General features: G+C 40.5%; 1 protein-coding gene across 1 annotated transcript; it reads left to right on the top strand.

The window, feature by feature from the left end:
- The first annotated feature begins 8056 nt into the window (after window positions 1–8056).
- LOC139416538 (potassium voltage-gated channel subfamily A member 1-like) lies at window positions 8057–9822 on the top strand. Its single transcript, XM_071165275.1, has one exon. The coding sequence runs from the start codon at window positions 8057–8059 to the stop codon at window positions 9533–9535; it is 1479 nt and encodes a 492-aa protein (XP_071021376.1). The 3' UTR covers window positions 9536–9822.
- The last annotated feature ends 5287 nt before the right edge of the window (window positions 9823–15109 follow it).

Raw genomic sequence — 15109 nt, 5'->3', positions numbered from 1 at the left:
TTCTCATTTACAACTGCAACCTGGCCAAGACAAAGCAAAGCAGTGCGACAAAAACAACAATGGGATAAAAAAAAACGTAGAGTCAATAACACAATATAAAATCTGTATACAGTGTGTGCAAATGAAGTAAGAAGGTAAGGCAATAAATAGGCCAAAAGTGGTGAAGTACTTACAATTTAGCTATTAACACTGGAGTGATAGACGTGCAGATGAGGAGGTGCAAGTAGAAATACTGGTGTGCAAAAGAGCAGAGAAAAACAAAAAACAAAAAACAAATATGGGGATGAGGTAGGTAGTTGGTTGGATGGGCTATTTACAGATGGTCTGTGTACAGCTGCAGCGATCGATAAGCTGCTCTGACAGCCAATGCTTGAAGTTAGTGAGGGAGATATAAGTCTCCAACTTCAGTGATTTTTGCAATTCGTTCCAGTCATTGGCAGCAGAGAACTGGAAGGAAATGCTAGTAAACCTAAATGCATACTCTTCAACCAACCCTCGTAAAACTGATTATCCTGCCGATCCTTGACTTCGGCGATGTAATTTACAAAATAGCCTCCAACACTCTACTCAGCAAATTGGATGTTGTCTATCACAGTACCATCCGTTGTGTCACCAAAGCCCCAAATACTACCCACCATTGCGACCTGTATGCTCTCGTTGGCTGGTCCTCGCTACATATTCTTCGACAAACCCACTGGCTCCAGGTCATCTATAAGTCTTTGCTAGGTAAAGCTCCACCTTATCTCAGCTCACTGGTCCCCATAGCAACACCCACCCGTAGCACGAGCTCCAGCATGTACATTTCACTGGTCATCCCCAAAGCCTCAATCAGAGGCAGGTGTTAGTCATTGTCTCTGATTGGGAACCATATTTAGGTAGCCTGTTTTGTGTTGGGTTTTTGTGGGTGGTTGTTTCCTGTGTTAGTGTTTGTGCCACACGGGACTGTTTTCGGGTTTTCACTTTGTTGTTTTGGTAATGTGTTCATGTTCAGTTTTCTAATTAAAGAAACATGAACAACTACCGCGCTGCATTTTGGTCCTCCTCTCCTTCCCAGGAAGAATCCCATTACAGGGGGTGGCAGAATCATGCTGTGTGGGTGCTTTGCTGCAGGAGAGAGTGGTGCACTTCACAAAATAGATGGCATCATGAGGTAGGAAAATTATGTGGATATATTGAAGCAACATCTCAAGACATCAGTCAGGAAGTTAAAGCTTGGTCCCAAATGGGTCTTCCAAATGGACAATGACCCCAAGCATACTTCCAAAGTTGTGGCAAAATGGCTTAAGGACAACAAAGTCAAGATATTGGAGTGGCCATCACAAAGCCCTGACCTCAATTCTATAGAAAATGTGTGGGCAGAACTGAAAAAGCGTGTGCAAGCATGGAGGCCTACAAACCTGACTCGGTTACAGCAGCTCTGTCAGGAGGAATGGGCCAAAATTCACTCAACTTATTGTGGGAATCTTGTGGAAGGCTACCCGAAACGTTTGACCCAAGATAAACAATTTAAAGGCAATGCTACCAAATACTAATTGAGTGTGTAAACTTCTGACCCACTGGGAATGTGTTGAAAGAAATAAAAGCTGAAATAAATAATTCTCACAAACTATTCTGACATTTCACATTCTTAAAATAAAGTGGTGGCCCTAAGTGAAAAACTGAGTTTAAATGTATTTGGCTAAGGTGTATGGATAATCTGCATTGCTTGCTGTTTGGGGTTTTAGGCTGGGTTTCTGTATAGCACTTTGTGTCATCGGCTGATGTAAAAAGAGCTTTATAAATAAATTTGATTGATTGATTGCAACGATTGGTAGTTTTGCATGATATCTACTTTGATGCTAATAAGTATTTTCGAATCACGCCAGGGTAAGCCGACATGAAACACAGTCCTTATTTTAAGTATTTCTAAAATCCTCAATGGGAAAAATGAATGGTGGAAAAACTATTGGAACCATTTCCTTGTTTGACAGCTAGGTTTTATGGGTATTATGACACTTCCACTGTTGCAATTGAGGACTTCCACCATTTTAAAGTAGTCAACTGGGTGGGGATTCTTAGGAGTCGGTAGCAATCAGCCAATGAAAAATAAAAAATGGAATAGTATATACGTGTGGAAATTTGAAGTTTCTTTCCAAAACGCTATATATCCATTTTCAGAAATGTTGGTAAATGGTCAAATGTGCTTTAATTGTTTAAAGAACTTATAAAAGAGATTGCTATGTTTTTTATCACTATCGAATCATGGCATGGGCTTGTTTGAAATCTATCACTTGATGCTTTCATTCCAGAGACAAATAATATACACTACAGTTCAAAAGTTTGGGGTCACTTAGGAATGTCCTTGTTTTTGAAAGAAAAGCACATTTTTTGTCCATTAAAATCAAATTGATCAGAAATACAGTGTAGACATTACTAATGTCGTAAATTATTATTGTAGCTGGAAAAAGCAGATTTTTAATGGAATATCTACATAGGGGTACAGATGTCCATTATCAGCAACCATCACGCCTGTGTTCCAATGGCACGTTGTGTTAGCTAATCCAAGTTTATCATTTTAAAAGGCTAATTGCTCATTAGAAAACCCTTTTGCAATTATGTTAGCTCAGCTGAAAACTGTTCTGATTGAAGAAGCAATACAACTGGCCTCAGGAGTCCGCAACTGACAGCTTCAGTTGATTTTTGTAATGATTCTCGTCCTCCTCTTCTGAGGAGGAGTAGTAAGAAGGATCGGAGGACCAATGCACAGCGTGGTAAGTGTCCATATTGTATTTATTATATGAACACAAAACAAAAACAACAAGAACAAAACGAAACAGTCCTGAACGATGGAATACAAAACACAGAACAGAAAAAATAATCACCCACGAAACACTGGTGGAAAAAAGTATGATTCTCAATCAGAGACAACTAATGACACCTGCCTCTGATTGAGAACCATACCAGGCCAAACGCAAAATACAACATAGAAAAACAAACATAGACTGCCCACCCCAACTCACGCCCTGACCATACTAAAACAAAGACAAAACAAAGGAACTAAGGTCAGAACGTGACAATTTTAATGGAAAAAAAGTTTCCTTTCTTTCAAAAACAAGAACATTTCTATGTGACCCAAAATTTTTGAACGGTAGTGTATATTTTTGCAAAACGCTATATATCTGTCTCACTCAGAGAATTAAGTAGTACTGCTAGGTTTTACACAGTCAAATAACAAATAACTAAATGTTTAATAAAGAACTACAAATTATACATTTGTGACATCAATATTAAAAAAATACACACCCTTGACATTCTCTCAACCAGCTTCACCTGGAATGATTTTCCAATTTTGAAAGAGTTTCCACATATGCGGAGCACTTGTTGCCTGCTTTTCCTTCACTCTGCGGTCCAACTCATCCCAAACCATCTCATTTTGGTTGAGGTCGGGGGATTGTGGAGGCCAGATCATCTGATGCAGCACTCCATCACTCTCCTTCGTGGTAAAATAGCCCTTACACAGCCTGGAGGTGTGTAGCCTGGAGGCCGTGCGATGTTTATTAACAGAGAGAATCGCAGAATGGGGAACTTACTAAATGACTGAGAGTTTGACTGTGTGATATTAGATTGCTTCTTGTGTAAATATTTTCTGTCTGGATTTTAATTATTTGTATGTTAAGGTCATTGTCCTGTTGAAAAACAAATGATAGTCCCATTAAGCCTAAACCAGATGGGATGGCGTATCGCTGCAGAATGCTGTGGTAGCCATTTCTAAATAATTTTCTACATTTCTAAATAAATCACAGTGTCACCAGCAAAGCATCCCCACAGCATCACACCTCCTCCTCCATGCTTTACGTTGGGAAATACATATGCGGAGATCATCCATTCACCCACACCGCGTCTCACAAAGACACAGCGGTTGGAACCAAAAATCTACAATTTGGACTGCAGACAAAAGCACACATTTCCACCCGTCTAATTGCTCGTGTTTCTTGGCCCAAGAAAATCTCTTCTTCATATTGGTCTCCTTTGGTAGTGGTTTCTTTGCAGAAATTTGACGATGAAGGCCTGATTCACACAGTTCCCTCTGAATAGTTGATGATGAGATATGTCTGTTACTTGAACTCTGTGAAGCATTTATTTGGGCTGCAATTTTTGAGGCTGGTAACTCTAATGAACTTATCCTCTGCAGCAGAGGTAACTCTGGGTCTTCCATTCCTGTGACAGTCCTCATGAAAGCCAGTTTCATCATAGAGCTTGTTGGTTTTTGCGACTGCACTTGAATAAACTTTCAAAGATCTAGAAACGTTCCATATTGACTGACCTCCATGTCCATTCATAACGATGGTCTGTCGTTTCTATTTGCATATTTGAACTGTTCCTGCCATAATATGGGCTATCTTCTGTATACCACCCCTACCTTGTCACAACACAACTGATTGGCTCAAACACATTAAGAAGGAAAGAAATTCCACATATTAACTTTTAAGAATGCACACCTGTTAATTGAAATGCTTTCCAGGTGACTACCTCATGAAGCTGGTTGAGAGAATGCCAAGCGTGTGCAAAGCTGTCATCAAGGTAAAGGGTGGCTATTTTAAGAATCTCAAATATAAAATATATTTTGATTTGTTTAACACTTTTTTGGTTACTAAATGATTACATATGTGTTATTTTATAGTTTTGATGTCTTCACTATTATTCTACAATGTAGAAAATAGTAAAAAATAAAGAAAAACCCTTGAATGAGTAGATGTTCAAAAACGTTTTACTTGTAGTGTATGTATAGCAATAGTTCAATAGGATAACCTTGACTAGAATATAGTATATTCATATGAAATGGGAAAAACACAATGTAAACATTATTAAAGTGGCCAGTGTTCCATGTCTATGTACATAGGGCAACAGCCTCTAACGTGCAGGGATGAGTAACTGGGTGGTAGCCAGCTAGTGACAGTGACTAAGTTTAGGGCAGGGTACTGGGTGAAGGTTGGCTAGTGATGGCTATTTGAGATAGAATATGTTTTTCAGTTTCTCTGTCCCAGCTTTGATGCACCTGTACTGACCTTGCTTTCAGGAAAAAAAGACATTGGATCATTCTAAATCCAATTTTGATATGTTGAAAATCAAAATATGCATCATGCATTCCATGAACATGTTAGATGGAATAGCTAAGGTCTTTCAGGTCTTGCTTGACATTGATTCTCTGTTCTTTGCGTCATAAAACACACAACTGTCAGTCCCCTTTTGTCCCATGGTGTTACAGACAGTTTTTGTTTTTTTGGACAAGTGACTTGAGCTTTCAGGCAAGCAAAAAATCTGTCCTACTTGTCCGAAGCCCTGTAATGTCAAGCCCTGTAAATGATTCCATCATGGGCAACAACTGGCTACTAGAACTGAACTGACGGACATGGGGCAATAAAATTGGGATGTAAACGTGATGTATATGTCCTTAGAAGCTGTGTGAATACAAAGTCACTGCAACCATAGATGGCTGCACCAGACCAGTTGGTGGCACTAAGTGCAATAACTATTGATCAAGTGTCTCGTGCAAATTAATGTTAGATTTCAATTAAGCAGACAAAACCATGTGAAATATTGAGATTAGTTTATCTGTATAACATTGGATCTTTTATTCTGTAAAACGAGAAACAGGAGGTCCTGCCTCTGCAAGCATATTATAGAGTGGATTGAAGTATTTTGGATTGCTAATTTAGAATGTACCAACTGAGATTTAATAAATAAACATGCTAATGCTTTCAGTGATTGCACGTAAATAAAGATAGTTCCTACATGATAGAGGGCTTGCTTTGGTAACCAACTGATCTTGTGTCCTCGCTGTCATCCTGTGAGACCCGTATATATGTTTTTTTTATTCACATCCATGAAAAGGCCCACTACTTTCCAAAAGTAATGGAAATATATGTTATTGTTTGTTTAGGCCTATTAGACCATTTTAAAAACACATAGCAAATCGATGGGACGAAACACGCAGGTTACTAAAGCAGTTATTCCCATTGTGTTCTATAAAACAAGTGAACAGGTATACTGTAGTTTATCCCAAATGATCAGAAATCCCCTTGCGATCATGCACGCAGCCCTTCTAAAAAAAAAAGTCATCTCACTTCATTGCATTTGAAAAGCCCCCTGTCCTTGAATGAACTCAGTGCAGCTTGACGCAAATCAATCTTAAAACAGTAACCTGCGTGTTTCGTCCCATCGATTAGACTGACAGGACAAACAACAGCATAACGTTGCACCATGCACGAGGAAGGGCAGGGGGTGGAACGTCCGGAGGATGATGATCGAGCGGTCTGTTCTGAGACGCGGTGCTCGCGACCGCTGTCCATGCCGCTGAATCAAGCCACTCCTTGTCGTGCAGAAACGGTCTGCACCGCGGCCGCTCTTTCCGGCCATTGGCCACTCACAGAATTGAGCTGTTAGAATACGCACAGTTGAGTGTTGTAATGTAAACTGTATAAAGTAATGACCGTGCCAAGTTAGACTACTTTTTCCAGAATATCAGTTTATAAGTAGCCTATCATTAGGACCATTGTTGGGTTTTGGGGAAATAATGATTAAGATACCTGCTCATCACCCTCCAGCGGAGCAGATATTGCACCAGTGCTGGCACACACAAATACTCTTGTTTTTTTGTGGTGTAGAGAGCACTCGTGGCAGCGTGCTTTAGTATAGCCAGTCTGCATTGCGTCGAAACCCGTTCTCTCCCTCCCTCCCTCCCTCCCCCTCTCTCTCTCTCTCTCTCTCTCTCTCTCTCTCTCTCGCCCCTTCCCTCTATCTCCTCATCCACTCTCCTTGCATGTGGAATACATAAGAACAATATACTGAACATTATTAAGAAATGATTATATCTTCACATAAATCGATACCTCCATCTGTGCCGGCTCGAGGTAAAAACAAATTCTAAAATGCTCGTCATCTTGTCTACTCGTAACAGGACATTTCTGCTGATGCGGTAATGTCTTGAAATGGCAAGGGTTCGCTTATTGCCCCTTAATGTATCTCCCCCCCCGAATTGCAGCATAATAATTTATCCTGCTCTAAGCCATTCACACCGAAGTGCCCCACCGCACAAGTGACTGTAGGCTACAGAAGTTGCTCACGATTCTCCGACTCCAGCGTGATTTTACAACGAATGTTAAGCGACGGGATCAAGATGTAGACAAATAAGACATTTAAGTTTACCGATACGATGGGCTCAGACAGTGATGTCTTGAGTGTTTCAGTCTATACCAGGGCCTGCACAGAGGAAAGCTCCAATGTGTTGCGGTGGGGTGCGTTGTAAAGTGTTCATGTTTTAACACATGACAACAAAGCTACGGCAGTCCTTACTGTCCTAGCGGTTGGATGACTGTGCTGAGTCGCGGACAAGACGCAGGTAAGCATTGAAACTGGTGCACTCTTGTCTGTCTGTCTGTCATAAGAGGGGTCAGGGGGAATAATTTCAAGGCTATTGTTACAATGTTACTAGTATTTAGAGACTGTGACAGTCAATTGGTATTGCTTTCTATATGACTTTTAGTGCATTTAACGCTTAATTATTTGCGTGAGGTAGCGTATATTTATATATATATATATTTGCTATATAGGCTATATATAGCATTTACCCTGCCAATTATAATATGCATATTCGATTGCTTTATGTCTAGATTATCACCAATAAAACAATATAATTTACCCCTTTGGACGCTGATAAATAGGCAGGACATATAGCCTAGAGGCTAAATAAATAAATAAATGGTAGAAATTGCTGAGCTAGCAAATATCTCCGCTGTTCCTTCGATCCAATCTTTTCTCTTTTTTTTCTCTGACTGGGTAACAGAGGCAGCAGCAGCAGATGCAGCGGAGAGCAGCAATGGTAGAGTCAGCGAGAACCGCAGTGGAGCCGCACTGAGGCAAAGCAAGCTAGCCCCTTATCTGGGGACTAGGACAACACATAGTTGGAGAAAAAGAAGAGGAATTTAGAAGTAAATTGTATCAACCCAAAACCTGAATGCCGCCTGTTCAATCAGATTAACCGGATAACCGGAATTCCGAAACTCCTTGGACCTACAAGATGACCGTTGTGGCAGGAGATAACATGGATGAGACGGCAGCCGTACCGGGGCACCCGCAGGACGCGTACCCCCCCGACCATGAAGACCACGACTGCTGCGAAAGAGTTGTCATCAACATTGCGGGGATGCGGTTCGAGACCCAGCTCAAAACTCTCTCCCAGTTCCCCGAGACATTGTTAGGCAACCCCAAGAAGAGGATGCGCTACTTTGACCACCTGAGAAACGAGTATTTCTTTGACAGAAACCGTCCCAGTTTCGATGCCATCCTCTACTATTACCAGTCCGGGGGTAGGCTGAGAAGGCCCGTCAACGTTCCGTTGGATATGTTCTCTGAAGAGATAAAGTTTTATGAGTTGGGAGTGGATGCCATGGAGAAATTCCGTGAGGATGAGGGCTTCGTCAGGGAGGAAGAACGTCCTTTACCTGAGAAGGAATTCCAGCGTCAGATCTGGCTGCTTTTTGAGCACCCAGAGAGCTCGGGTCCGGCCAGAGGGATTGCTATAGTATCTGTAATGGTAATTCTGATTTCCATAGTCATATTTTGTTTAGAGACTTTACCCGACTTGAAAGAGGACCCTAGGGGTCGTTTTAAGACTGTAGGGAATCATACCTTTTACTACAAACCAAACATCCTAACCGACCCTTTCTTCATTATTGAAACTCTTTGCATTATCTGGTTCTCGTTTGAGTTGTTAGTGCGGTTTTTCGCGTGCCCAAGCAAGGCAGTCTTCTCCAAAAACATGATGAACATTATCGATATAGTGGCCATCATCCCTTACTTCATCACACTGGGCACGGAGCTGGCTGAGGACCCCGAAGACCAGGACGAGGGCATGGGGGAGCAGGCGACATCTCTGGCCATCCTCAGGGTTATCAGACTGGTCAGAGTGTTTAGAATCTTTAAGCTGTCACGACACTCCAAAGGATTGCAGATCCTGGGACAGACCCTCAAGGCCAGTATGCGCGAACTCGGATTGCTGATATTCTTCCTCTTCATCGGAGTCATCCTCTTCTCCAGCGCGGTGTACTTCGCAGAGGCCGAGGAGAAAGGGTCGTACTTCGGCAGCATACCGGAAGCTTTCTGGTGGGCCGTGGTGTCTATGACAACTGTGGGCTATGGGGATATGGTGCCTGTCACTATAGGGGGCAAGATAGTGGGTTCCCTTTGCGCCATTGCTGGTGTGTTGACGATTGCGCTCCCAGTGCCTGTCATTGTGTCCAACTTTAACTACTTCTACCATAGGGAGACCGAGGGAGAGGAGCAGGCCCAACTCTTAAACGTTAGTGAACCAAACATTAGTGAAAGCAACTCTAGTCGCCGCAGCTCGTCCACTGTCAGCAAATCAGAATACATGGAAATTGATGGAGATATTAATAATAGCATCGACAATTTTAGAGAGGCAAACCTCAGAACTGGCAATTGCACTCTAGCAAACCAAAACTGTGTAAATAAAAGTAAGCTGCTCACAGATGTGTAGAATCGAATGAGAAAACATGGGACTTACACGATGCCGTCACACGTTGAGTACGCCATCCTTTTTGAATGCTTCATTCGCCTCCTATAAGCGCTCTATGGCATTATGACAACAACCATGCTCACCAGTTTGAAAGGAATTATTTGAAAGGGGGAAAAATATGAAAATGAAGCTGTTATTAGAGAACACGACAGCTAGAGTAATTCATTATTTAAAAAATGATCATTCAAATACGTATTAAAAAAATATAAAAAAGAAACATCAACTTATATTTAACTCGCACACGCATAATCGCGCGCCCTTGGAGGACGACCAACCAACACCACTTAGACGACATATCTGTTTTTATCAGACAAAGCCAGGCGTGATAATTAAAACGTAATGCATCGGTACAGATAACATTTCAGCAAGTGCACACTGCATCAAGGATAAAATGCATCATAAATACCATCTGCTGCGAAGAGAGAGACACGCAAGTCAGGATCTGCAGCACCCAGTCAGTGGTCAGGCCGACCGACACCTGGCCTGAAGTCCGAGGCGACTCCTCTACCCCTCTGTCATCAAAGGATCTACTATCCAGCAAAGCACCTTATAGGAAAAATACTGATAACGGAGGATCACTGATCTCCTGGTTTGGATGTTAAAAAGAGGCTGATGATCTACTTGCCTCAGTCTGAAAGACCTACGGACATCCGCAATGCTGCTATTTTCCAGCAGTAAAATGCTGTAATTATGATATCAGCAAGTGGTACAATGGAATTTTTGCCCGTTAGATGCAAGACAGCACAATGATATAACAGAAGAGCTTCACATGAGCATGTTTAGAAGAGACTCCCCATACATTTTGATATTGGCATGCGTGATGATGAGACATAACCTTATAATAATGCTACAAATATATTTATTTAGAATTTTCCATCCCCCTATGGCTTCATTCGATTCCCCTTTATTATTCGTTTTCACTTAGAGTGCAGAACTGGTTTGAAATAGTTTTTGATTTGAAAATTCCTAATTATTTAGCGAGTGAATGTTAAAAAAAATCTTAAGGGAAACAGTAACTACACGAAGATCATAGCATGAGAAAAAGTCAACTGCATTATGGCCTATCGACTAAGGTACTCTGTATCCTAGTATATCTAAATGCATGACGTCAGTATTCAGCTTGTTGCAATTACAGACACTCTGAAAAGTGTATCATACTGTCATGGAAACGAAACGTGGAAACTTAAAAAAAAATCTCTGAACCGTTTCTGAAAGGTGACAAAATATATCCAAAACCCAACTCGGGGATGCTGACTTTCTCATTTAAAACGTAGGAGATCAAAGAAGCAGAATAAATACTTATTATCCAAATGCATATACTCATAAAGCACCAATTTACAGTATTACTTCAATTGTGCAGTGCATGGACCTTTGAACATAGAAAAAGTAAACCTATTATGAGTCAGGCCTTCCATTTCACCACTAAATTTAGGGATAGGTTTGTTTGTTTTCACAAACAAAACAACAGAAACAACTCTCATTTTACTGAAATTAGCCTTTGTTTAATAGATATTGCCAATAATAATTTTGTACATTAGTTGCTAGTGCCTTTACCCCGCTCACCATGCAACAGGCTCAGTGAAAGTGCCTCTGTGTATATAGCCTACAATGGAAATCCATGACAAGTTGAACAGATCAGATGCAAAAGATCTTGCTTGCTTCAGCACTATGATGCTGTTATTATTGTTGTTGATGATGAGGATGATGACGATTGATTATTCGGATCATTATTAATACAGTCAGAGAATGTTTGGTGAAAACAACCATGGAAGTGCACTACCAGCATGATCCATAGTTGAGTTGACCCAAGACTAGAACAATATTCCAACACCCCCCCCCCCCCCCCCCCTAGTACTTTATACTTCTCCACCCAAGCACCACTTCAAATCAAAAGTGAATATCCATTGCTTTGCTTTGCTTGTGTTGCTGTTGCAATTGATTTATGTGCCATAAAGTCTTTTAAATGTGTCTACCTCAGTGAGGTCACTGCAGAACTCACTGCAGAGCTGCAAGCCAGGCTATTCTTCGATGCATAAACATGCAACATGGCCTCTAAGTGGAATAGACTGTGGTCATCAGGGCCTGTGTTTATAAATGGTCTCAGAGTGCTTGAGTGCTGATCTAGGATTAGGTCCCCCACTGTCCATGTAATCTTATTCATTATGACCTAAAAGACTCATCTGATCCTAGATCTGTACTCCTACTCTGAGATGCTTTATGAATACAGACACTGATGTTAAACTCTTAGATTGGCCCCTAAAAGTAGCCTTAGAGAAGCACTTAGGTCTTAGGACATACATACTGCACCAACCACCCGTACCCCTATCCCATTTTCCTTCCAAGCTACGCACAATCCAAAAATAAAATAAACACATCACGATAGTAGTAGAGTTGACTAGAGCATAGTGATGTAGACTGACTGATTCTCAAAAAACCTGTTGATACAAATGGTTTGGTTTGGATTCTTTAGTATTACAGTTGTTGAGAAGTAAGGCAGGTTTGCTACTGTTAAATCATAGAAATACCCTGGGCAGTTTTATCTGCGAATGTCTGAAAGTGTGCCACACTTCATTGATATGTGTATTAATAGAAATAGAATTACTCACATCCATCACAGAACATTGACTTGAATGGGAATGTCCATTCTAGCAATTCCATTTCTAAGTGTGTACCTGTCACAGAATGACAATGGAGCAGCCAGGGGCTCTTACACTGATTTTTTTAGCATATTGGAATTTCACTCTGGGCAATATAAGTGCATTATTAGATGCTACACCGTTTTTGCAGGTTCCGTTTGCTCAATAGCTACATGTATTTCATAATTGAGTCTTCCAGCTCTCCGCAAAGCTTACTGATGCCGTGTGAATCTTGTTTCGTTATTGCAGCAAAATTTGTCCTGTAAGTGTGTGAAACGACCAGATGATTTAGGGTCAAGATATATGTTGCTATGGTAGCGACACAATGTCTGTGACACTGAAGTTGAGGGGTTATACACAAGACAGATGTTACGAGACCACACGTAAACATGGCTAAAGATTCAAAGGCCCTCATGATGGTATGTCATTTGGTGAAAAGTACTGTACCATGTTTCCTTTCTCTTTTTCCATTGGCCTTTACTGTATGTATAAACCCCTCAACTAAAACGTCTCAGCTAGTGAAGCATTTGCTTTCATCAGTTTGTGCAAAGGCTATACCTTTTGTGGTCTAGCAGAAAGCCTCTATGTGCAGATTGGTTATGGACGAGGCCTTTTTTTGATTCTGTGAATCGAGTTGCTGGTCGTTTTGTGCTATATGTTATCGGCTATGTTCTCTTTATTTGCTCATGGTCGTTCTAGTGTATTGCTGGGGAACTTGGAATGTGTCTGTCTACAACAGGTTTGGTGTCTGTCTATGCGAGAGCCTTCCTAGACCTCAGTTCATTTGACATTATGAGGTGAATATGTCAGTGGAGTTGACATATAAGTGCAAAAAAAAATGTTACTTCTGTGTCAGGGATTTTTAAGGTTTCTAACCAAGAGAATGCCATCAGGTCTTAAGAAAAAGACATATAGAATATCCCAAAATACAACAAATAAAAAGTGATTATCCACAGCAACCTTATGTATACCATGTACTAGCTGACCATCAGGTAAATTATATAGTTTTACCATATGTGGTTTCTCTTATGGCCCAGAAGTGTGGTTGGACAAAACAGGTTATATTCCACCAAATACCCATGATGCAACAGTTCAGAGTGAGGTTGAGGGAACACATGCAAAACCCCTCATGTCACGATACCAGTGCATCCATTGCTCTTGCTGTGAGGGCAATCTATGTATGGTGCTATGCATTCAATTATTCTACAAAAAAAAAAAAAAAAATGCATTCTTATAGTAATAGAATTGCAGTTACCTGTTTCTTAGAAACCTTTGTAAAATAGGAGTTGAACGAATCTATTTTAAAAAAGATGTTGAGGAAAAAGACGATCTCTTGACAAGACATTTATAACAGCGACCATGCTTTTGAACGGTAGTGTAGTGTTATTTTTACAGCGACCATCCAATCCCCATCAAACTCAAAAGTTGATCTGGAGTCGTTTTCTAGTTAGTTCTATGTTGATAAATGGGGCAAAGTAGTCAGTAGCACCCTCCCGGACGGAATTAATAGCCTGAAATGCAATGCACTTACAGCCAGCTGCTGGATTGAATGGCTGTGTGTTTAGTGTGAACTTAGTGTGAAGGAGAGTCAGAGAAGGTGCCTATATTGTTATTTTTTAATATTTTTTTTGCATTCATTTGAAACGCTTTCAGAGATGTATGTTCTTCAGAAGAAAGACGTGTGTGAGAAGGTCTTTTAAAAAATGTAATTCAGAGAAATGACAACACAAAAACAAAAATATAAGTAAACCATACCTATCTAAAAAAAGTAGTAAGAAATCATTTAGCTATAGTAAAATAGAGTACAGCAAGAAAATATATATTGCAAAAGGCCAAAACCAATGATGACTATCTTTTCATTGTGTGTCTTATTTTTTGACTTCTGTGGCAGTGTACTACGATTGCCGGATTGTTTTTAGGAAGAACATGCCATAATATACTGAAATATCAAATACTCTATAATAATGTGTTCCTCTGGCAAGCCATGATAATTAAACTGAAGTAGCCTACTATTATCAATTTATTGTAGGCCTACATTTGAATGATATGGACTACAATCCACTATATTAGCACTATATTAGCATCTGGATATATGGATCGTCTTCTCATTTCGTTTCAAGAAATACTGGAAAATTCATCCTAACCAACCACACCATTTAAGAGCGTTTCCAAATGCCCATTACTAAAAACCAACAGATAATGTATAGATAATGTATACATATCTCAACGGCAACCTACTGATCACAAAAACTGCATGGTCAACGGAAGACTGCATGAGCTTTTCAAAACTGTGGATCAGCTATAATAACAGTGTCATCACACCAAAGAAAACCCTTGCGTTCATCTACACCAAAGCCTTTAAAAAAAGATGAAATACCCTCCTTTATTATACATTTCTGGTTTTCTTTTTATTGAAAAACATTATCGTTTGCTTAAGATATTGACAAACACTTTGATCTCGGATCAGGCGTACCTTCTGGTTTTCATCTTGGATCAGGCGTACCTTCTGGTTTTCATCTTGGATCAGGCGTACCTTCTGTTTTTTTTATCTTGAATCAGGCGTACCTTCTGGTTTTCATCTTGGATCAGGGATACGTTCTGACTATTGACATCCCACCATGTTCAAACTAGCCTGGTCTCAGGTCTGTTTGCGCCGTCTTGCCAACTATTTGGTCGTTGTCAGGCCAAACATGTTTGGCAATTACCAATGACAACAATCATAAGAGTTGGCTGTACAGCACAAACAGATCTTTGACCAGGCTATATGTTCAAACCTCACTTTAGTTAGAATGGTGATGAGAGGTGACTAGTTTTTGTTTGATGACAGGGAGTGATATGATGGTAGACGTGTGATTACTACGAGTTTGTCATCCTGTCCATCCATCAGACATGCTTCGCA

The sequence above is a fragment of the Oncorhynchus clarkii genome, chromosome 1, assembly GCF_045791955.1.
Source record: "Oncorhynchus clarkii lewisi isolate Uvic-CL-2024 chromosome 1, UVic_Ocla_1.0, whole genome shotgun sequence".
NCBI lineage: Eukaryota > Metazoa > Chordata > Actinopteri > Salmoniformes > Salmonidae > Oncorhynchus > Oncorhynchus clarkii.
Note: the sequence above shows the minus strand (reverse complement) of the source record. Positions and strands in the feature narration are given on the sequence as shown.

What these genes read in the sequence shown, in the direction of transcription:
- LOC139416538 (XM_071165275.1), top strand. Translation starts at nt 8,057, where the DNA reads ATGACCGTTGTGGCAGGAGATAACATGGATGAGACGGCAGCCGTACCG.